The sequence below is a fragment of the Camponotus floridanus genome, unplaced genomic scaffold (assembly GCF_003227725.1).
Source record: "Camponotus floridanus strain SB8 unplaced genomic scaffold, Cflo_v7.5 scaffold33, whole genome shotgun sequence".
NCBI classification, from domain to species: Eukaryota; Metazoa; Arthropoda; class Insecta; order Hymenoptera; family Formicidae; genus Camponotus; species Camponotus floridanus.
The window spans coordinates 456089-481816 of record NW_020229470.1 but is presented as its reverse complement, the minus strand read 5'-3'; the positions used below and the strand labels follow the sequence as shown (position 1 = coordinate 481816).

Here is a 25728-nt window from a genome sequence, read left to right as displayed (position 1 = left end):
TTTCGGTAATTAGCGATTGAGAAATCATTGAAATGAAATCTCAAACGGACTTAATTAGAAAGTTTTCCCGATAAAAACAAGAAAAGGGAACTCATTTTTTCGCACATCTGCTGTTATAATTCTTGAAAAATAGTTTTGCGATTGTGTACGAGGCATGTAATGTGCTCGCGCGAGGCGTATGATAAGATATGCGACAAATTTACGCACTATTACTTTGACGAAAATGCCATGTAATATGCAATATAAGGAAATCTCTCGTGCGGATTTGCATAATGTAAGACATAAGGGAAAGATACGAAATTAGGTCGCATTGAAGAGCACTAATAGTTTATATCACACTTCTTGAGAGGTTTTTGATAGAACAGTTTAATCAATCTTGAATCTATGATTACTTTTAAACTTTTGGGCATATTATTAAACCCCTCTCAAACTATTTCTGATCTCTATAGAGGCAAATTCCCTGTCGTGCCACAATGTCACATGGTCTTCCGACGATAAATCGAAACCGCTGTCAGATGCCTCGCTTCGAAACAGCTTTGAACATCTTCTGACAGTGCAACCTACTACCATACGCGTTCCAACAATTTGCAATGCTTCCAGCGCATACGAAATACTTTTCGTTCAGGTTGCGCTTTGAAATTTAATAATGTCGATCGGTTCTCGCGCGTGCTTCGTCCTTTGATTACACACAGTTGCGTCAATAAAATTTGTTAAAAAAATACAATAACGTAACATAAAAACGCGATAATGTATGTAAAAATATTATATAGGAATTTGGGGGAAGATAAAAAATATAGAACATAAATAATTAAAATTTTACTGTATAGATTTCTTGAGTTTTTGAATTTTTAAATATTTTGCAGTGGGTAAAAAATAAAAATAGAAAAATATGAAGTATCTGCATGTCTAGTAATATTTTTGATTTCCAGAAATTGAACGATGTCATTTTGACATACGTGATTTCTCTCGTCAGATATTTCTTGCTATGTATATGTATAAATGCATTTCTCAAGAAAAAATTTTCGCAGAACTTTTATAATCCTGTCAATTTCACATACACATATCTTTTTATTGCTAAAATATTTTAAGATTATTCTCATATACGAGAGAGATTAGATACGAGAGAGAACGAGAGAGAAGATTATTCTCATATTCAAGGGTTAGATTTGACAAGTGTTAGATTTGACATCCGTTTGACACTTTTGAAACACAGATTTACACGGAGAATAAAGCCTGCGTGTCAAAATTTATCGTAATTGATTTCTGTATGCAGATATATTCTGTATGCAGACAAAAAAGAAATCTCGTTTCCAATAATGAAAGTTCCATTAATCGTTCTGGCGCAGTTCGCGCTCTGACGGCTACCTCAAATAGAAACGGATAGTAAATTGGCGAAGGTTCGCGCATGCATACCGAATGCTGCTTACGAAACAAACTGACCCTGTGTTTACCCTAAAAGAGAATAGTGGCAACGAATTGCGGTCTGGTCACGAACACGGCGCGATTAAACCGATGTTTTGTTTCGCATTCGAGGGATGAAGGCAAAGCGTCGAGAGAATCGCTATGTGCTTGAAAGTTTTTGCCGTGGTATACCTCCATGATATTAAATCCTAAATAGTTTCACATGTGCGGTGTTCATTTAATGGAACGGTGCTAGTAGTTGTAACTGTTATATTTTTAACAGATTAAAAATCAAAATTTTATTTTTTACACATATATATATCTAATAAGTTTAAAAATTGTACATATGTATTATGCATTTTGAATATTTATGAATTAATAAACATTTTTTTTTAATGAGAACAATTATAATTTATCAACTATAACCAATTATAAAGAAAAGAATACAAAAATTTAACACTGTTTACTTTTTTCCTCTGAAATTCCTTATTAACAACCATGTGCGAACGCGCACGCAAATTATCCTTTTCAAGTTATCCTTATCAAGTTTCATAAATTTACATTATAAATCTACATAAATATTCTTATATATTCTCAAAGGTTCGTTAAGTAACCTTTTATATCCATTTTTCAGGTCAGTATTGAATCTATTTTTCCTTGCTTCTAGCTATTCTGCCTTGAATTTTAATCAGTTTTAAAAAGAAACCTTTTTTCTATTGCCGGTTACTTATTATCGCCGGCAAATATTTTACAATATTTATTTACGATTAAATTAAGTAATTAAATAATTAAGAACGTTTGTTCGATGCACGCATCTAATTCTCTTTATATATTTTTAATAGCTCTAATAACTCTTTACTTCTACTTGTTGGCTAAGTTAGCGAAATTCCAGGATCATCCGCTCCCGAAATTTAGGAAGTATGTCTTAATTTTGATTTATAAATGCACTGAGTATTCTCAATTAAGTATCATTACGTATAAATATTTATAATTTAAAAAATTAAGAAAAAATATGTCTTTAAAAATATTTTATGTATCTTTTATTATCTCTTCTGGCCATCTTTTATCTTGCATAGCTTACTTTTATATTTTTGGAACTACCTATCATTGCTCTGGCTATCTTCTGGCTCGACTTATAACCAGAAGTAGAAAAGGAGAAAAACTCCTTTTATTGCTGGTTGTTTATTATCGCCAGCAGATAAGCGCAAAGATTTTTCTTGCGCTCGTTTACGTTGACGGTTTGTTAAATGCACGCGTTTGTTTCGTTTAGATTGCGAAAGATACATCCCATTATTATATAAAATATCAATTATAATTTTTCGTGTAATTTTTCGATTTAAAATTATTTGCAAAATTTAGGAAAAATTAAATATTGTAAAAATTAGTTGCTTTAATCAGAAAATGGTTTCGATCATGTGTCGCAAATATCCGGAGTTTTGCATGGTATGAATGTAGGGAATTATAAGAAACGAATTTTACTAGCTAACTGTAAATCGCAAAACCGTATTTATTCGTATAAAACCCATGTATTCGTACTGCCCGTAATCCTTGCTACATGTAATCTCTTACGCTCAGAAATGTATCAAAAGATGAGACAATCATAATGAATGATATGAGATTCAAACAGATAGCGAATTTACAGCATTTTCACAAAATCAATGCAAGAATGCTGTAAATTATAAACTCTCGTATATATTCTCGCATTTGACTGCTTTTATACAATTTTTTATGAATGTTAGTAGAATATGTTTAATCACCTATAGATTAATTTTTAGTTATATAAACGATTCTATTTTACCTTTATCAGACAATTGATCAAATTTTATTTGATTGATATGATTTAATTTTAATCGATTCAAGATGGATTGTTTTTCGCGGGAAAATCGAATATTACGCGAAAAAACATAACTAATTATTTACAAGGACCGATGCACTCGACATATTAAATGCTCTTTCTATATATGAATTATTTGTGATTTGTGACAATGCTTTTACAGCATTGTTCGGGTACTTAGTTTTTCCTTCAGGATAAACCTTCCACTTATTTTACTAAGCCCTCCCACTAACGTGTATCCATTGGGCTCTCCCAAATTTATATATTATACCCTTATAATATATTTTGTATGTGTGTGTGTGTGTGGTATAATATAATATATAATTTGTAATTTATTTTATAAGTGAGGGATTATACCTATATTTTGTTTTAATATAAGTGAATAAATATACCAGTTAAAATTAAAGATAAATATTTGCGAATTGTATTATTCGAGGATATAATTAAATTTGTCAATTATTTACATATCGTAAAAATATATATCGTAAAAAAATGAGTGCTAAATATCGTGTAAAGTAAATTAATTCATTATCGACATATTTAAAGCAATATAAAAGAAATTTACGCGAAATATTCTATTTTTAGTATATTTTTTATCTATTTTTTGAATTTTAAATTAATTATTAATTAAACAATTGAGATACATGGTTCTCATTACTTTCTCATTATCGGTTTAGTTTTTAAATATTTTAATTGAGTTTTGATGACTTATTTATATGATCTTATTATATACGATCTCAATCCGATTACACATTTAAAACGGCGAGAAATTTAAAACATCAGATAAAATATATTTAATTTTAGCAGAGTTAGAGAAACAATTACTGTCCGTAATTATTTCGATAAGAATTATAACGACATATTAATTTTTATTAATTATAATTTTTATTCCTGATATGAATGTTGTTGGAAAGCTTTATATCAGAAATGGCGGATAATAATTCATTTAATCCGAATTCATGTTTCCACATTACTATGCAGGAAAACGCGCATAAATCTCGGATTATTCGTGAAATTCAAACTCGCGCGATTTCTCACTTTCAAAACTATCATTGAAAGCAAGTGTCACTATGGATATGAATTCAAAGAGCTATATAATCTTTATATCTTTGATATGAATTTCTTGTACATACGTGCATGCACTCTCATATATACGTGCATCTAATTGCGTACGTGCATATGATGCATTTGTATCGCGAGTCACACATTGTGAGAAGCCGAAAAAGTCTCGTGAGCTATCGATAATTTAACTAATTTATAGCCAAGAAAGTTCTAAAACGAAACTCTTCAGTCTTTTATACTTTCGAGAAAAACAGATGAACGAATTTCCATACGTTAAAATCGAGAAGCAATTAAACTCTACGCTGATTCACATTGACGCATTGTCACAAGCCGGAATATTGCACATATTGAAAAGTGCTATAAAAACTCTGAGATATATATTTCAAAAAATTGAATTCAACATGAGCGACCATTTAACACATATATTTTTCAGTTTTAAAAGTTAAAAACGAAGCGAGAACGAATGCAATGTTTTACGTTCGTAAGAAAATTTATTGAGAGTTTAAATTATGCTTTATGCAATACGAATACATATACGATACAATCGTCAAATTTGTATTCATGTATGCAGCGTATCACGATATCTTATCAATACTACGCAACATATGAATTTGTTGAACGAGAAGATATTTTATTTTTTAAATGATATATATAATTCGAGAGAATCATAAATATAAAGATTTATTAATTACAGTCTTCAAACTTTCTTGATCTGAGTTCCATTAAAATGTAATATGCTAAAACTTAATATATTTGATGTAAAATATACGATCGCTTACATTTTCCGATTAATACGCGTTTTATGAGAAACATACGTTCTTGCACTTTCCAGGGATTTTATTAATTAACCTAAATCCGTTCCGAAAGGGATTACTGTGCCTTAATAGGAATACGGAAGAAGATCTAGAGGCCCAATGGGATTTCTACAAACTTATAATAATTCCTCCCACGCTGAGTTTACAAAACATAGAACAAATACAATTAAAGTCGATAAGTTACACAGATTTCATTCGAACAATAGAATGTTGCAAATCATATTTTGTTACATTTATTTAGTTAAAGAATTTATTTATATAAGAATGTATTTTAACTGTTGTTTATAGAAATATAAAATTACAATATTTATTTTTAAGACCAACTAGCTCATCTCGTATATATCACAAATTAGATTAATTTATTATACATTCATGATTTTTAAGTAATACAGCAGGCGATAATAAAAAGTAGTAGAACAGATAAAGACTTGGCAATTTTTCCGAAATGGTATGTCACTGCCTAGAAATTAATTATAAATGTTTCTATAAAAAATTCAATTCGAAAACACAGTTGAAAATTTAATTTCTGTTGCTTTAAAAAGTGTTTTTAACGAGGTCACGAGAACCTGAATTTACCTCTGGGAAAATTACGAGGGAATAGTTTGTCTATTAACGCACGCAACCGCACTGCTAATAAATTATTGATTGTGCAACATTATCAAAGCTGCCGCTATATTGTTCCTACGACGAAATTAATGAGTAATATTGCGGCATTTGTAGCGATTCTCTTTACAGTTAAAGGAAACTTGAAAAGTTTAACTTAACTTGGAAAGTTTTGAACACAATTTATTTCAGCAGAAATATAAATAAAATTAACTCTTTTAAATCCATGTTCTTATTTATTCCATAGAAGAAAAAACTTTTATAGAGATCTGCAAAAGATCTTGTTATCTTTTGCTTTATAAATTGCTGCAATTATGAAAAAAATTATTATTTTTTGGCTATCAAAAAGAAAAAAACCATACGTATGTGAAGCTAGAAATCAAATATATTTCGAAATATGAGTTACAATCGTAACGAGTGCAACGTTATCGGATTAATTTTTATAAAAGAGAAGTGTAAAAGAAAAATATGTGGAAAAATGCAATGAATTTAATTTCTCAAAGATATTCTTTTTCGCTACCAATTCTCTCTAAAATTTTGACGATCCTCGAAAACCGTTAGCATGAATAATATATACACATGAATAATTATATACACGTACTCTTACATGTCAAGATATCGCTTAATGCGAAAAAATCAACATACTGCTGAATCACATTGTCCTTCACGGAGAAAGTGGCGGTAAAAGTTTTTCTCTAGAATATAAAATCGCCGACCATTAGTTTCGAAGACAGCGATATTTTCCAGTGTAATAGCATTCTGTTTGGAAAGTTTTAATGCAAAATATATTATTTTAAAAATAAAATAATGGAAACTTCATACATTTCATTATAATATCAATATTAATAGAAAGAGATTTAAATGTCGAGATATTGCATCCGTGTCGAGAAAATATTTCTCGAAAAATTTAAAACCCATCGTTGTAATAATGAATGTCAGCGGAATTTCCACGCTTCTCGCTAAGCGAACGAATTTTCGTTGAAATTCCGTTACAATCGATTCGCGACTTCGATAGAGGCATGAAGAGCACACGCATGAGTGCACACGCATACACATATCGAAATACCTGTTTGATTCTGTCTTCCAAGGACGTATAGATTGTGCGCGATCAAATTTAGGCGCGACATCAAATTTATCTCGCATTTTGGAATTCCTGCATAAACCAGCGATAGAACGCATCGCGTAATCTTGCATATCAGAGGAAAAATTGGAGAAAAATTTATTCCAATATATACACCAACTCCGGCATTGATTCCGGTTGTCGAATAGAAAAATATATTCGCAAATTTATATCGCTGCGAATCTTTTTGAAGATTAACGCGTATTTCAATGAATCTTCCTCGTTTTTGCAACGTCAAAGGCATATCTACATCATCGCGTATTGCTATTATTTAAATGTATGCCACGTTACTTTCTATCTCACCGAATCCATCGCGCGAGCTAGATAACAAAGAAGCATCAAAATTTATTTTTCTCCGAACTGCATGTTTTGCTTTGAGAAAATATCTGCGAGGCTTTTCGCACCATCGCATGATCATCAACATTAATAATATCCGGGTCTCGCTGAGATTCATTCTCGTAAAGCACAACGGACGCGCATCTTGACACCGGAATTACGGTACCGTTTACGCTGATAATGCACGATGTCATCCTCATTAGAGTATATTTACAATACAGTTTTAAAGAATCGAGTGTTCTCGTTTGATTTTCTTTATCAATTTCTTGATACTAGTTATCTTAAAGTAAATTGAATTATTTGCATTTCAATTTGTAAATGTATTTGAAGTATGAAAATGTTAATTAAAAAGAGTTAAGAGAAATATTTTATTTCGCTTCGATTATTAATATTGATTTAAGTTATACAAATCGAATTAATCCGAAATTGAATTATTGACATATTGGACTGTGTTTTTTGGCTTGATTACATTTAAATGAAAGATCATGCGCACAAAGGAAATCGTTATCTCGCGCGCTTTAGTCGGGACTTCGTAGCCACGAGGGCAACTTTCCCTGTATGTACCATTTCTGTGGAGAAGCGTAGAGGAACTTTGATTAATTGCCGGAGGTTGTTGTATGACCTACCCGCCGCGACGAGATTCATCCGAAGAACGTTCATTATACTTAGCGCGCACCCTTAAAATCCCTCGGCGCATCGACAAATGGAAAATCTTCCCTCGCGAGCTACGCGAAGTCATTCATATGCGAAATAATTAGAATTTTTTGCCAGTCGCAGATCAACTTCAAATTGATTGAAACTGTATCTGGTAGAACATCATATTTCGTGATACTTTTGTATTCAGATCACAAATCTGAAATGAAATTGCTTCAATTCGTGGTCAGAGAAATAATAATTCGACAAAAAAACAAACTTGAAAGAGTAATTTTGTATTTCTCGAGTAAAATTGCAAGACTCAATTTTATTTCTTCTCTTGTTGTGGTGATAGGGGAGGTAGAAATTGTTGCGACTAACGGAGTTGAGCGTTTATTATATCTAACAACGTTATTCAGAAAAACGAAAAGGAGTCATCAAATGCAGCCTCAACTCGCATTAATTTCAAGAGTTGAAATTAGAGAGAACGATACACCTACGCTGAAGGATACTACCAACTTGAGTGATGGAGCTTTTTCTTTAGATTTCATCACGAATGATTTAATTAACAAAACATTGGCGTTTGGGAAAACAATAATTATAGACGACTAGAGTTTGGCGAAAGCGAAAACAGGCTGAATTGTGAATACTCATTAGCTACCGGATGGTAACAATGATATACTTCAAAGGTGTAGGTGTAATATAGAACTCAAGTTTATTACGGAGTTTCAAAGCTTCCTTCTAAAAGGGGTAGAAATTGTGCGAGTAATGGTACGCGAACAATTTATGTTCTTACACTATTTCTTTGGAGCTCACCCTTTCTTCGTCGTTGTACTTTAAATATATTTAAAAATACCGATGATGCAAGCGATTATAGTAATCATAGCGATAAAAGCGAAACAATTTTTATAAAACTTTACGTTTCTTTAAAATTTTTATTATAAATATCTAAAAATTTGTTGGTATTATCTTAAACTGCGATTAATTAAATACTTTATTTAATCCATAGTTTTTATAAGCACCAGTAAATTATTGTACAGTAGAAAAGTGCAAAACTTTTGAATAATTGGATTAAAAAACAAAATTTATTTTTTAATAATTTTAGAAAATTTGGAAAAATATATGAGAGATAAGAGGGATAAAATAAAAAATGTCCATGTAACACAGAGATAGAGATACGAGACTTCTAATGTCGTCGAGATATATGCAAAAACTTTTTTTCAATCACGTAGGAAGAAATCCGAAGTGCACATCGCCGGCATTCTGGAGAAACGATGTGAAATCGAGAAAAGCCAGTGGCGTGGAATTCAATCAAAAGAAGTCCGGGCGCGAAAATTCGTTTTGAGCGTAGCGAAATTTTTCTTCAATTTAAAGAATCGAGGACAATTACACGCGTGGTCGTTGCGTTTCGGATTTTTTGTACTATGTCTTATTCGCTTACTGCGGTCCATCTCGTTTCGTTCCTCTACTTCCATTATCTGCCAGTGGAAAATCCCCTTTCTGCGGAATCCTTGTGGATTCTCTCTTATATTTCGCCTTGTAGGCAGCCGACGGATATCAAAAGAATCCGTTTTAACATCAAAGATGGATATACTTTGATGGATATCAATTCCATCAATATATAATCTCGATCATTCCAAAATCGTTTTTACAGACGAAGAGATTTTATTACTGTCATTATTGTTGTTATTAATTTTTATTTATTCAACATTCCCAAGTATTTTTAACTTTTAACTTTATTTTTAACACTTTCCGCAATTCTTTTAACTTTATTTTTAACTTTCCCCCTCTTTCAAATATATTGAATTATATATTTAATTATATATAATTATTGCACATTATTTTATAATTGATATAATGTCATTATAATTAAAATGAAAGAAATCTTGCTGCGTTCTTACAATTGAATATCGGATGCACTTTTACGTTGCATTCTTCCGCCAAATAAAAGAAAAATAATTATAATTAAAATTCATATAATGTCATTATAATTAAAAAAAGTGTCTATTATTGATAAATTCAGATATTATATCTTGTGCATTACTTGTTATATATTGCTCTTTTGTAGTTTTAATAATTAATTTTATTTATAATATACAAACTAATAAATAAATTAATACATTAATAAATTAATACAAACCAAAGTATGTGTTTAATTCCTTAATGTTAATATTTAACATTGTTAAGTTAAAGTTAATAATAATATTTAATTAATAATAATAATAACAATTATTACAAAAATAATGAAACATATGTAAGTTTGAAATGACATAAATATTGTACAACCTGTGTAAAATATTTTTTTAATATTGATTATAGAAAGTAGCGCAAAATATTAATTGATACATTCAGCTAAATTGTTTAATTGTTCACTATTGCATCATCTAAATAATAATGTGATCTCTTTTAATAATTGTAGTACTGAATTTGTTTTATTATGCAAATAATAATTATATCAAATATATCAAATAATAATTTAATTATTTGTAACTTTAGAATAAAATCTTTAAATCTTTAAAAATGATATGTCATGTATACTATATGCTTGCATATGTATTTTATATTAAATATCTCAAAGAAATACGTTTGCGTTTAGTTAGTATTGTATATTATGTTAGTACTATGCGATGTATAATTATATATGTCTATATATAGTTACAATATTTTAGATCTTGAAAATGTAGTGTGCGCACACAATACAATTGCTGGCTTTGCGAAAGAAAACAAATTGGCGGAAGAATGCAACGTAAAAGTGCATCCGATATTCAATTGTGAGAACGCAGCAAGATTTCTTTCAATGTTGTTTAGGATAAAAATGCAAAGGAGCATTTTACAATAATTACAGCAATTTTTATGATATTTAGAATAAAATTCATATAATCTAGAACATATATAGAATTGTATATATAATAATATATATGTATATATAATTTAATATGTAATTATTTAATTTAATTTAATTTAATTTAATATATAATTTAAAAATATAGATCATTATTATGAGAATTATACTATTTAGAGTGAAATTTATAGAAATATAAATTAATATAATCTAGAATATAAAAAAAATTGTCAGAATATATCATTATATTATTTGAAATTAAATGTATAGAGAAATCTAAAAAAATACTTTACAACGCGACTCATTGTCTTACTTATATCTCAATTAATATAAATAATACACATCAGAAAAAATGAATTGAAATAATATTTTGCAAAATAATAGGACAGAATTGCACTCTTTGCCAGTTTCATAAGAAAAGCAATTTCTTTTCACTGGTATTATTTTACATAATCCTAATATTATGTTATTTTTTTCAAGCTCCATTTCGATGAGATGTCTTAAACTAGCGACTTATCTAAAGTACTGATTATTTTTTTTGTCGCAGAGAAAAGAAGAAAAGAGAGAGCGAAAATGGGGGAAAGAGAAACGAAGGCAAATTTTTATTTCAGTCTCGTGCTTAACCGTCTTTCATCCTAGATTTAAAAGCATGCGTTTTCACACGTATATACGGACCGAATAAAAAAGTCTATAATCCGGTGCGGTAACAGCTGTCACCTATGAAGAATATTTTAGGTTTCTTCAGGGATTCCACCAGAGAGCTCGCGTCTGTATGTTTATTATATGAGAATAATACTCTTTTACGTTAAATTCTCGTTAAGTTGTAAATCGATCATGACTGACATAATTTCGCAGATTTGAATCTCATCAGAGGTTTTCTATGAATTTTTATATCGATCGTGTAACATTAAAATCGTATCGCTCTGCGTAAAGATATTCTACGCTTTGTATTTCCATAAGTTTTTTGCATATGGAATTTTATATATATGGTAATATAATATTATTAAAGAAGATATTTCGTTCACGGAAATCGTATGATCGTATGCCGAAACTTTTGTCGGACAAAAAACTGTGTATCGTCTTGAAAATATTCATGCAAATTCTACTTTAATTCATTATAAATCGCGAACGATTGACGCAATATCCTCGATTTCAATCTTATCACGCGATAAAATAACCATTTCTTTGATCATATCGTTTTACGAGTGATTGTATCGAGAAATTTTATATCAAATTCAAGTAGAGCCGTCATAAAACGTTGTCGACTATAAATTGCAGTTTTATATATGTATATAGATATTCGTGCAAATATCTTCTCAAGCACACATATTGAAATCACCATGTTAAAAATGTTTTTTTTTTTTTTTTTTTTTTTTTAGCAAACTAATAAATATTCATTATTGATACGATATATAATATACAGTTTTTATAACGCACTAAAAAATTCTTGTTTGTAAAACTAATAAATATTCATATAATATATTACGTATTTTGATAAGATGTTGAAAGCATTTTTATGATTTATGAAATCACGACGAAATCATTCGAGAAGGGAACAAAAGTAGCATACAAATGCGAGTTTATCGTAGAATCTTCTTTGGTATTCTTTTGTATAGTATGTTGCCATGGGACGAGAAATTTGTGGGAGTTGTTGCTTATGTCTCGTTTGCCTTTCGCGAATGAACTGAGAACACTGAATAAGGAAGCCTACAAATAAACAAAACGAGAGCCTGATAAAGAACCGGAGGCTTTTTCCGCGCAGTTTATGAAAAGGATCGAAATGAATAACGAAGATTGCGTGGGTATTCGCCCACGTAGATACTCTCGATGAACGAAGATTGCCTCCATATTTCAACTTGAAATATACATATATACACCGGTACATAACAGTCCCGATAAACAGTTCGCAGCAAAAGTCCGGATGGAAAAGCATCAGATGCGGCAATTGGCATCGGCGTCGACAAGATATAGTCTCCCGATTTCTTCAAGCAGACGGTACACTATCTGCGCGATAATGGATGGAGGAAGGCGCATATTGGAACACAACAAGGAATGAGACAATGGCACGAAATGCAGCCAAGCGATGAGAGCGATGAGAATCACCGGACAAAAATAGAACCGGTGTCCTTTTGTACATCATCGGCGGATTCACGGATGTACGGAGTAACAATGGTTATTTGTGTCGGTTACATTGATGTTTTAGGCTCCCACCGTTCTTTTCTCTAGAAATATTTTATATCTATTGATCTTTAAACATCGAACAAGACTGCGCAGAATAAGATACTATGTCATGAGTTTCGACGTAGAACGCATGAAAAAGTGGAAATAAAGGGAACGAGAACTATACTATGATAAGAAGAAGAGATTGTATGTTTATATTTATATTAATCTCCTACGAACATTTCCCATAGCATCTATCATGAATGCTGGCACACATTGATCGATAGATTTAAAATCACATTGTTATCATTCTCTCTATTCGATTTTCCCGTCTTATTGATGTTTGGGATATGACTATAAAACAATTTTGTTCCAAGAAATTGTCTCATAAAATATGATTTAGAGAAAACTAAAGGGATAGAGAAAGTGATAGAGATGAAAAGATCTCTGAACGATTGAACCATTTGGAGTTCTATTAAACTTCATCTCAACGTCTATCATTGACATTAATTAAAATGTAGAAAGCTACTAAATTATTCTTTTGCATTTGATTTTATTGCATTTCATCTTTTTTATTTTTTTTACTCTTATCATTGGCTATATATTAGAATTATAATTATAATTATAAGTATTGGAATTCTCTTTTTCTTTCAGATCCCAGTAAATTCAAATTAATTATAATAATGTAATTTTTTATCTCTCTATTTTTTGCTTTTACATAAATAATTGAATAATTAACTTTTATATTATATAAAAAAACTGCTTGAAGAAATTTAAACTGCATTTATATAATTCATAATTAAATTATTACCACAGTTTTACGTAATTTCGTAATAAGCGAAAAGAGAAGAAACATAGTAAAATAGACGCGGCGTGTTTCGATCGATTTGATGGTCATCCAGCGGATGATTGCATTATTCCAATTGTTTCTTCCACAATGTCTAACCGCGAAACAGATTCCACCTGACTAACGGCGGTTTATCGGTCGGCCTTGGCTTATGACGGATGAATCCATATATGTACTACGGTATCAGCAATTTTTATGCCGTGTATAAAAGCGATGGAAATGGACGAGATGAACGTCGCAGATGAAGAGCACCCGAAGAAAGAGATATCAACAGCAACCTCTGGCGCACCTGCTAGGTCAGCGCATCGATCTCCGGAAATTCACGGCCCATTCTCACCCCCTCGTCCCGAGACCTTATTCTTCGTCGTGTCTTCTCCCGCCACTTCCATGTATCATTGTCTTGCACGTCCGGCCCCTCGACAAGAATACGCGGCACAAAACGCCTTGTCCCACTATTGTCTCGGTTACACCCCATTCATGAAGCAGTTCGAAGCCTCTGGTCGATAGAGAACTTAGACATATGCTGCACTATCATGGCCACTCGCACGTACATGTGCACGCACATTGATATCGTACTAAACTATTGGTGGACGGAGTGGATTGTATTTTCAGTATGTCGATACATCGACGATCTTGAAGAACCAGGCAATGCGAACGTTTATTGTCTGACATTTCTAAAGAGCTTATTCGATGCGGATGCAGGAGGATAAAGGCATTCTCCTGAGATTTTCGTCCGTGTAAAATAAGAGGGAAACGTGCCGAAAAGTGCACATGGATGTACGTTTCTTTTTTTTTTAAAACGTGATACTTTATGGAGATCACAATCACTTGGCGAGGAAAGCTATCAGATGTTACTTAAAAATCTGCATGAAATATTGGCACTAGTATCTTTTCATGAAATCTGCGTTTTACGATGAATCTGCGATACAAATGTTATGTCAGTATCCGGATCCGGAAACATACATGTCATAGACGCGTATCGTAAAATGTAGAATTTTATGAAGACTCGAGGCTACGAGTTTTTTTCTCAAACATTATTCCTACAAAAAATAACACATAAAGTAGAGCAGAATATAAAGATGGTCTTGAATCTTTTACGGAGAGTAATTTATATTTCTTTTTTATTTTTGTTACATTATTGTGGGAGTAACTTAATTTAATGAAATAAAAATATCCATAATGAAAATTATATCAGTTAATTAAAATTGAATTAATTAATAAATATAAAGTTTTATAGAAATCATTTTTCTTGGCGCAGAGGTAATTCTTGTAAAAAAATATGTTAAATTTTACTCTCTCTCTTTTTGTTTTTGTACAAAAAAATAAATATCTCTATCAGTATATTTATTAAAAAGGATAAATTTTTAAAAAATTATGAGATTAATAAATAATCAAAAATATATACTAAACTAGTCAAGTTATGAATTTATATAAGCGCTCAAGCGATGTGTTATTTCAGTAGTAATAAAACCTAGTACCTGATAATGATCATTTATAATTTATTTTAAAGACGTGTGACAAGTATGTGAAAAATAAAACAGAGATACGATCTCTCATGAGAGCTATCTATCTTCGAACAAGAAACGATAGTCATTAAACAATGAAAAATGACATTTATTATTTCGAAATATACAGATACGGATTAAACTTAGAGAAAGTTTATTAAGAAAAAAAATATTGCGGATTAATTACAACGAATATAAATCTCCTCTTTTCTTGTAAGAAACTCTCTTTACTATTTTTTTCAACAGAGATTATACAACTCCCTTGATGATGATAGCGAAACACAAACTTCATGCAATCTTGAAAGCATTTTTCAAATGTTTGCAAAACTCCGAATCTTAACAGAACATTATTCTCGAATTAAATCTTTATATAAAAATATATATAGAGTGAGATATACACTTTTGTTGTTATAATAACTTATACACTAGCGAATTCGTCGCAAGATCATGTATATTCGACGTATGTGCACTTTCAAAATGAGGATCAAAATGAAGAAAATATTTACGAACCACTCTTGAAAAGATAAGTTGAAAATTGTCCAACCAAGTCTCGTACCAGCCAGCAGATCTTTTTAACTTAGTCGTACCAGTGTACGTGAGTCGCGCGGCGACCGCGTATATATTTTATGCTAGAATTCGCGCGAACGCTTCAAGAATCCATTTCCATTCGTCATCGTGTCGATACCAGTTTTTCTCTTTTCTCACCATTGATCCCCTCTCTATCTCTCAAGATAATAGTAATTTATCACGAAGGCTCTGTGCCATCCTGGCTGTCAGATTCGCGTGTCGACTATGTTTCTTCCTCTCACAGCGATATTACACGTTTCGCGATTTAAACCGCAATGCTGTCATGACATCCATGAAAAATGTGATATATAGGATTTAGTTCACAATCTGCTTTGCTATTGCACAACATATGATTTGTAATAACTAAAACATTCTCAAGTTTTAATTGCAATATATTTTGGAGATTAATTTCATGCATTAAAATAATAAAAAAAAGATGAATGTATTATTATATATTATGTAAAAATAAAGAAGAAATAATATATAGTTGTAAAAGTACTATTATAGATCAAAATTTAAATTGGAATGACAATATATATTGCATTGAATATTCTCAGCCTTTATTAATTACATATTTGTCTTTCGATGAAAACGTATCAGTTTGCATTATTGATTTTGATTTATTAATGTCAAGTTATTGTAGATGCCATCCTCATTCATTATAAGATGAGGAGAGTAAAATTATATCGTTATGCAAATTACTTATGAGTGAAGAGACATTCCGACATTATATGAGATGTCCATTATAGAGGCACAATTAACGATATTCATTACGAGTTGACAGTATCTACGCCACTAATTTGATAATTGATGCGAAAACCAGAATATGTGTCAACTGCAGCGTGAAGCACGGCTGACATCTTAATTATCGAAGATAAATTATGATCGATATAAGAGCAAAGTATACAACATTGATAGGAAATGAATAGCAACTCTTATACATTTAATCAAAGCTCGATATTAGGAAGAATAATTTTATATCATTTGTATACAATATATGTATATCAAAATATAAAATTTTTCATGTTACATAATCTTTAAATATAATGTGGATATAAATATAATGCAGTAAGGGGGAGAGAGAAAAAATAAAAGAGAATATCTGCATATATTTATTATTTTGTATAATATTGTACAATCGCTTTGTAAATTATTGGATTTATGATATTTCAGAAAATACAAAATTTAGAAACGTACTTTCGTGCCATTGCGGAAAATATTATATTTGTATTTATTCACTCTCTCTCTCTCTCTTTCTCTGTCTCTGTCAAATGTTGAGTAATACTGACCTTATTTCATACGCAACAGGTTTCGAGCATTGTAATCGTGTTATAATTGTTGATTTTTTATCGCTTAATTCATTTTTCGGATGTATACAAACAAGCGGATTGAGAACTTGATTAATGTCATGGGATGATGCCAAACTAGAATTTACGTAAGCTAATTGTCTCTGTAAACAGAGATGTTGTGAAAGTCATGGATATGCATGACACATGACGTTCGTTAAGCCAAGTAGCTACGTCCAGAATGTTGTCAGACATGACGCGCTGCAGGAATGTGCTCCAAAGATGCGACGAATACTTGCTCAGTATGTACTTCATGAAAATAAGTTTTTAATTCAATTTGACGGATACTCTGCATTTCTACAGACTTCATTCAATATCGAAATTTCAACAAAATATCTATAATATTCCTGAACATTGTTAGTATTGAACAAAAAGTTATATGTAAAATATTTAGATTCTAATATAATATAATAATATTTTTGAAAAAAATCATTCGAATTCTTGAATAGGAAAGGAGGATTGAGATCTCAATTTTCTCTTCGAAAATGATTGGTCAACATTCGATTTTCGAAGGCATCCTCATCGAGACCCAATGAAATCGTAACAAGACGGTGGAAGTAGGTAGATAGTTGGAGGTAATACTCATGTAAAAGTTGGATCGAGAAGTCCCCGCTTCCTCGTAACTTGCCGTTCCGCATCTCTGTGAGAAAACTCGAGTTTTTTTCCGCACTTTCAAGTTCGCCTCGGTCTCCATTCGCGTTGAATAATTGCTCGTTAAGGCGCGCAGAGTTTTTTTCTCGTTCATCTTGGCGGGCCAACAACGTGCGAAGAACGTGCTACACTCAATGTTTCTTTCCACTATGATAATAATGCCATTTGTACCCATTCACTTCACTTGGAAGATGCGCAATCTTTGTCGTTTGCATGATATTCAGTTGATACTGGCTCCTTGAGTCATTTTCCTCGACGTCATAGCAATTTTGAATCTCATTCCAATGAAGAAGTTTCATAAGTAAAAAATTTACAATATTAATGTGATGAATATTTGCGCTAAAATATAATTCACGTGTTTCTCAATGATAAATTCGATTCTTCAGAAAATATATTTCTGTAAGTTGTTGAAGAGATTATTAGATTATTAGCTGGTCTCACGCGAACTCTCTATCGAAATTTCCACTTTTCTGATTCTAGTGCGATTCTGGAGTGGCCGTGGACAGGTTCTTTCATGCCTTGTACTCGAGGAAGAAGAAGTATCCTATGCCATTCTTGCTCGGTACCGCTTGTTCCGAGGTCACTGAAACATTAGCCAAGATTGTACCCTATTGGAACGTGATTCAAGTATCGTTTGGCTCGACGGCACCGGCCCTCTCGGATTCCAACGAGTTCCCTCTGTTCCTACGAACCGTTGCACCCGACTCGAGTCACAATCCGGCCAGGATAGCATTGATCAAACACTTTGGATGGAACAGCGTCACGGCTCTCTCGCAAACAGGCGACATGTACTCCTTGGTAAGTAGGTCGTAAGGAATGCCACACAAGCAAACCTCCCTTTAATTTATCGGAGCAGTTTCGAGTCGAACGGTTTTCTATCACTTTAATAGTCTGCACCGGAAATAACTTGTATCGTGTAATATCGACAGGCGTTACATTATTTTTTCTCGAGATCGTACACGAAAGTCTTTAAAGTCCATTTCATCCTTCACCTAAAGTGTTTAAAACATACGTATCGTGTCTAGATAGGACTTGAAATTTTGAAGAGAACATGTTCTCTAGCGCGAATAAAACATGTTCTCAATCTGCAGACTAATTGAGAAATTTCGTAATAACGTTGAAAATCGAATCCTTCATAAAGAATGACATTCAGTTAATCACGATTAAAATCCACGGCAAAAATATCCACTTATAAGTCCAGTGTCTACTCTATCGCAGCTTTTACCGTATAAACGTCGAGATCAGATGAAGTGGAATCCGATGGCCGAAATACGGAGGGAACACATGCCAGTAGGCGATAACGCGGTCGCACGTGGGGACATTTTCCGCGCGATATATGTGTCTATCTCTATCTCGCTTTACGTAACCGCGTATTTAATTGCAAGCTACACCACGGAAGTTCGTTTGTGCTCGATGTGACGTGCGGTCTATGTAGTGAAGTTTCCGTTATATCAGCTTTAATTAACTTTCGATTTGTACCCACGCGTAGTTAACCAGAGCGCCGGGCGTTCGCTATCGCGTTTCGGTTAATTCTCGGTCAATTTCCGTCGTTACATTCTAACGGAAGCTACCACACATTATATCCGGCTTTAATGTAGGCTGGATAATATATCATGAATAAAATCAGATAGGTCCTATTATCAGGATTTTGAAATATGAGGGGGAGGAATTAATAAATAGACGACAAAAAACAATTTATATATATTGAAAACATATGTATAGTTTTTCAATCATCAATTTATCAAATTATCACGAATTTTTTTGGATGTTATGTATTTTTGCGACACTTTAACACTGATCTTCTTTCTTTAATAAAAAGAAATTCGATTTTGTAAATTTTTCTAACAAAATATGTACATACAAGTATCTTCTATTTCGAAAATTAGCAACGATAATTAGGAAAATGTTGCGGAAATCGATGTACTCTCTTCATTGTATCAGTATACATCCCCATCTCGTTAAAATTCATATTGTTTCCAAACTAGATTTAAACTACTTTCAAAATAAACAACTTGTATCCGATGATACGAGAGAACATACGAGTCTACATACAAGTTAGACTACATCATAAAGTATATACATATGTACCATGCTAATTAAATTGCGTAATACAAACGATGCGCTTTACTGAGAAACGGCCGTAATTGCAAGATAAACGAAACGATGGTCCTTTTCTAGATAAACGAAGCAAAACTCACGTCGCGTCCTCGTGTAACGTACGATGCGTATTTGTAAAGACGACGTGCGAGATTCTCGTTTCGTCTAAATAGGACGGGACAAACAAATGGCGCATATTCGCGTTTCCGCATCTATCGCTGGCCGCGTGTTTCATGTTGCACGTATGACGCATCTCTGTTTCAGGCAGTGAACGATCTGGTCACGGAACTAGAGGAGGCGAATATCACGTGCACCGCTACCATCACGTTCGCTGAGAACGATTATAAGGAACAATTGCGAACTTTAAAGGTAAAAGAATCGTGCTTAAATGTCACACACCGTTTTTTCCCTTTTTCTCTACAATTCGACGACGGGCATTTGTAACGATTGTTTTGCATAGTAAGATCCGATTCTGAAGACGGTGGTTCGCTCGACCAGCCGATAGTTCAGATCGTCTTTTGGCCGTAATTTGCCTCCTTTGAAATGCAAAGTTCGTTCTCGCGAGACGAACGCTAAAGTATCGATTGGAACGTTACGGATGCATCAGGATTAAATTTGCACTTGCAGCATTAATGTGCGTGGATTAACTCAATTTTTGATGAAGGGGTAATTTAGCTATATCTTAGATATAAATAAGCGTATATTAGTTGATATTCAGCTCGTAAAGAAGCACGGAGCAAAAATTTAATTAAGATTGACGCGAAATTATGACGCGAATAAAATTTGCAATCATCTTTTTCTCTTTGTCTTTTTCTTTATCAGTATCAATAATTGCAATTAACGTTTACGTAATAATAATAATTGCGTAATAATAATGCTTTATTAATCTCAAACTGAAACTTTCAATAAAAGATATAAAATTGTCATTCTTTTCTTCTTTCTATTTTAATTACAGGAGAAGGATACTAGAATAATTATCGGAAATTTCTCTCCGCAATTGGCTCGACGTGTGTTTTGTGAGGTAAGTTGCAAAAAGAAATTTGATTTCAATGTTTTAAAAATATCATTTTCGAAATATGAGTTTTTTATGGAAGACTTTTACAAAATTATTGTAGCTAAGCTTTTTTCTCTCTTTTTATTATATAATAAAAGAATATTATGTTATAATAAAAGAATATTATGTTATAAAAAAAATATTGGAGCTCTTAGAAATGATATCTACAGAATGATAAAGAACGTAACAGACTATATCTTTACAAATTAATTAATGATGCTTTTAATAAGACTCATTACACAACTTATTTCAACAAAGTTAACTCGTCTCATTTAGACTATTCATACATGTCTAAAGGTTCCATCAATTCGGTTGAAATTTTTCAAACTAAAAAAAAATCTTGCAATTGTCGATAGAATTTAGAGATTGTCGAAACATAATAAGTATATAAATAACATAATAAGTATATAAATAACATGTAAACAGACATGTAACAGTAACATGTAAACTTCGAACTCGTTACATTCATATCACGCGTTTTATTGCGCTTAACCACTGCGAAATTCGTTTATAAAAATTTGATTCTCTCTATGATGCTCATATTTTTAAATATTGTTCAACTAAATCACCAATTATTTTGATAAATTATCTTGTGTAGTGACAACATTATTTATTTTATCTTTTCTAGAATTACTATGAGCGAAAAAAAGAATAAAATGCTTTTTCATAATTACGTTTTTCAAAATTAGATTTTTTAAATTTAATAATTAACGTTATAATCATGTGATTTAACAACTTTACGAAATAAATAGATGTCTATTCTAAATGCTCAATCATTCAATATGTCATTGAACTAGAAAACGCTTCCGTGTCAAGTATCATAAAAGCAATACAATAAATTTTATGGAAAAATAACATGTGGAAGTGGAAAATACTTCCGTGTCAAGTATTACGAGCGTAATATAATAAATTTGATTGAAAAAAAACGCATTCATTATACATAGCCTGAATTTATGTATCTATTCGACAATAAGAATTCACTTTCATACTTTCCATCAACAATTCAAACTTTACAAAATGAAAACTTTAGACAATCGCTTGCAACGTTTGTGGATTTTACGGATACTCAAACTCGTAAAACAACGGTTCTTTTTTCGCAAATGCCTACAAAATCGATGAAAAAAACTAGAACAATCCTATGCTCCATTCCATAGTGTCAGGAAATTTTCAACGAGACTTTGCAATGCTTATAAATCAAGCAGAATTTGATTTCTCTATGAAAATGTATCATACACATACAACAATCTTTTCTATTAAATGAAATAATTTTACTACATGTCGTGAATACATATATATATATATATATATATATATATATGTATGTATTTAATTATAATTATATTTAAACGAAGCAGAGAGAGAAAATGATATATCAAATATATCAGATATGTGTTATCAATAGCTGTATAATGTAAGCACATATGTAATGCCAAGGAGACACAGAGTTTAGCTTCTCTCCTTGCTCCCTTTGTAATTTAAGACCGAACCATTCGCAAAAGCTTTGGGGTCTTGTTTGTGGTGCGAGTTTTGAAGTACATATCCGACTCGCACAGTGAATGAATATGCAGATGAAACATCGGAATATACGTAAGCAAACAAACAGAATGATCCAATGAGAGAAGCATGTTGTATTTTAGATTGCGATGTACATAAACTCTATTATGATCCTTATTTCAAAATCAAAAACGATTCAATGATAATTGATAACATATAGAATCACAAAAAATACAAAAATATAACAATTTATCAAAATTATTGTTACTAAATTATTATTGTAAATTATGAATAATATATGTATATTATATAAATATACAATATAGAATTAAATTATTAAGAGATCATTTAATTAATTTTAGTGTATAGCGAATAAAAATTCCGTAACATTACTATCATTTAATATCAAAAATATAGTGTAAATTTCCGCGTTGTTTCTTTATGTTTTTGTTAATGTACGTATACAATTAATTTTCTCTTGTAAATCCTAGATATCAATTTTTGTTTACGTAATGTGCAATTCGACATAGTTATAATTTCATCGCAACATATATGGAATATTGATATATGAAATAATATACGGAAAGTTATATGCAATTTATTCAAGTATTTAATTGAAAATCGCTAACCATCTAGAGCTTGAAAATCGTTGTATATAATAAAATATCGTAAAACATATAATAAAAGTATATTACATGTATTGACGTTTTTGTCTCTATGAATAAAGTAGGGAAATGCCAAGTTAGACATAAAATGACACAAAATATCTGACGTAAAACAAATCCCAACTATATAACTAGATAAATTCTTTCATTATAAATGAGGTGAGATCCAGAAACAGAAAATGTCTGATATAAAACATGCCTTAACTACTGTGATAAAGACTTTATATCAAATACATCCCACGGGCTTTTGTCCTTTGTCGGATCTTTGGATGCTGGGCTACTTCAATTTATATTTTTGCATTATATCTTCGTAATTGTCATTAAAGTTAATTGAGACAGAAAAGGGATGAATATAATATTAAATTTCCTTGTATCTTTGATCCAACAAATTGCATGTTTTTATGTTAAACTTACAATAATTTAATTTCTACAACATCGCTATAAGCATCGAGTTTAAATTACATCGGTTCGTTGCATTCTGGAATATATGCGCTACTTGCACCTTTGCCACAAATTACCAACTTGCAATAAGTCTTCCTGTTCCTCCTCTCTTTTCTCTCTCTCTCTCTCTCTCTTTACCGACTCGCTGCGTGCGATGCTTTAAATCGTGCTGTTTAGTGTTCCAAGATTTTATGGTTAATTTTCCGAGCTTATTCACGATACTTTCACAACTGCATTTCCGTGCAAGATTAACTCTTATATATGTCAAAATATTTAAAAATTCTATTTTAATAGCAGCATACTTATATGTCCGTTTATAATGTATTATTTCTCTCTTGGGCTAGAATATTTTTATTTAGATACTCTAAAGCAAAAAAAAAATGACTTTAAAGCCAGATTTCCAGTGTAATTGTTGAGCAAATATATGCTAATAATAGCTTACATAAAAAATATTAGCTTTGTTATTAAAGAAATGAAGTATTTTTCCATACTGAGATTTTAGCAATGCGAGACACAATCTAGATAATTGTGCGTTTGGACTAATGCATAATTCCAACATTTTTTTCGCTCGCACTATTATAAATTGTCTTATTTTCATTTAATGGACATTGCGCGCTGCGATATAGCCAAAGGACAGGCCATTGTATTACAATCGCGATCGTGTGTGCCTACGTCAGCGTCCGGTGTGCACATTTGCATTGAAGTATGTATATCGGTTTGCTTTACAAGTTAACCCGAACCAACACGTAACATACATGACATCTTACATACTGAAACATACGACAATTTAAACCTCAACAATAGTACCTATTTCTCTTCGGTTCATGATTGTTCCCACGCAAAATTTCAACGTCGCACGCAAGAATAATTTCAGATTTACACGAATGTTCTCTCCTACCCTTCTTGACCCAACCTATATAGGGGAAGAACGTCAAAATTATGGAACATTCAACTTTAATATCACATTAAGGTATTCATACTCGCAAAATAGATCGGCGCATGGCACGTGTTTCTGTGCAAATGGAGATCCTTGAATAGAGTTTTCAACATAACTATATAAACGATGCATGAAAATGAATTTTCGGAAATGGAGATGAGTTTCAGATACGAAAAGATGATCCATTTTGGACAGTATATATTAAAAACTCAGTGACGCAATTACCATCGTTCATAGATTGATGCCGAATCGTGCTTCTCTTCAAATGATTCATTTGGTCGTTACGTTTTTTAATGTTGTTTAATATTCGTAAGTCACGCTCGCACCGTTTATATTATGGTTACGTAGGGATAGACATTGCCTGTTTCCTTCTCGACACAATGGTACAGTGAAACGGAGAAAAAGGATATAACGCGGAACGAAAGATTAATATCTTGTATAGAAGCTGATGGATTGATAAAATCATTTTTTATAAGCGAACAAAAGGATTATACTTTGTGCTTTTATAGATCGTTATGAACGTAATCATTATACAACAGCGAATCGATACTTTCAATATGAATACTTTTTTATAAAAAGATACTCTAATACTTTCTTATACTCTCTTTTATATTTTCATGTGGCTGGTCATATGACTAATATAAGACGTGACACGCGTTCGAAGAATCTTCTTTTATATATTTTCGTAGGCTTATATTCCGCTAATGCATATAACCATAACTTTATTAGTTACTTTCTTTCTGCCGTTTCACGTTTTTTCAGTTAATCTAGTTACGAATAATCGTGATCTCATTATGCGATGTAATATATTAGATTTTATTGTTTAAGCCATAACAATAACCGTATCCCTATTGTACAGATTTTGCAACGGCTGCATGAATCGTAATATTTGCATAAAAGACTACTTTTACAATCGGTTCATGTGTATGTGATGCAATATTTTATTTATAATAAAACAACCGATTGAGAAAGAAATCGGTAAAAAATCTGCTTACCTTAATTTATAGCAAGATCCCTAACAGCACACATGTCCAAAAGATGTCCAAAGGACATCCATAGAATATCCCAATCTCCTATGGATATCCTATGGATATTCTTTGGATATCTTTCGGACATGTGTGCTGTTAGGAAGATTATATAACATATGAAGCAATTGTTGACGACTAATATCGAGTACATGTGTTTTTGATAGAATTTTTTTCCGGGAGGGTTTTTCTTGAAACAATATGTAATTTCCCACCTGCGCGGTTTCAATCCCGTTTTTCTTTTATTTTTACGCTTTACGTCGATATTTGTCGATGACGCATACGTAACGAAG

At 31.7% G+C, this 25728-nt stretch overlaps 1 protein-coding gene across 2 annotated transcripts in view; it reads left to right on the top strand.

Annotated features, from left to right (window-relative positions):
• The window catches only part of LOC105248834 (gamma-aminobutyric acid type B receptor subunit 1), a 60028-nt gene that overhangs the window by 9834 nt on the left and 24466 nt on the right, over positions 1–25728 (top strand). For both annotated transcript variants that reach the window (XM_011253847.3, XM_025410640.1), the window contains exons 3-5: positions 18203–18520; positions 20084–20188; positions 20775–20840. In XM_011253847.3, coding sequence (XP_011252149.2) covers positions 18203–18520; positions 20084–20188; positions 20775–20840 — 489 coding nt within the window. The remainder of the gene's footprint in view (positions 1–18202; positions 18521–20083; positions 20189–20774; positions 20841–25728) is intronic.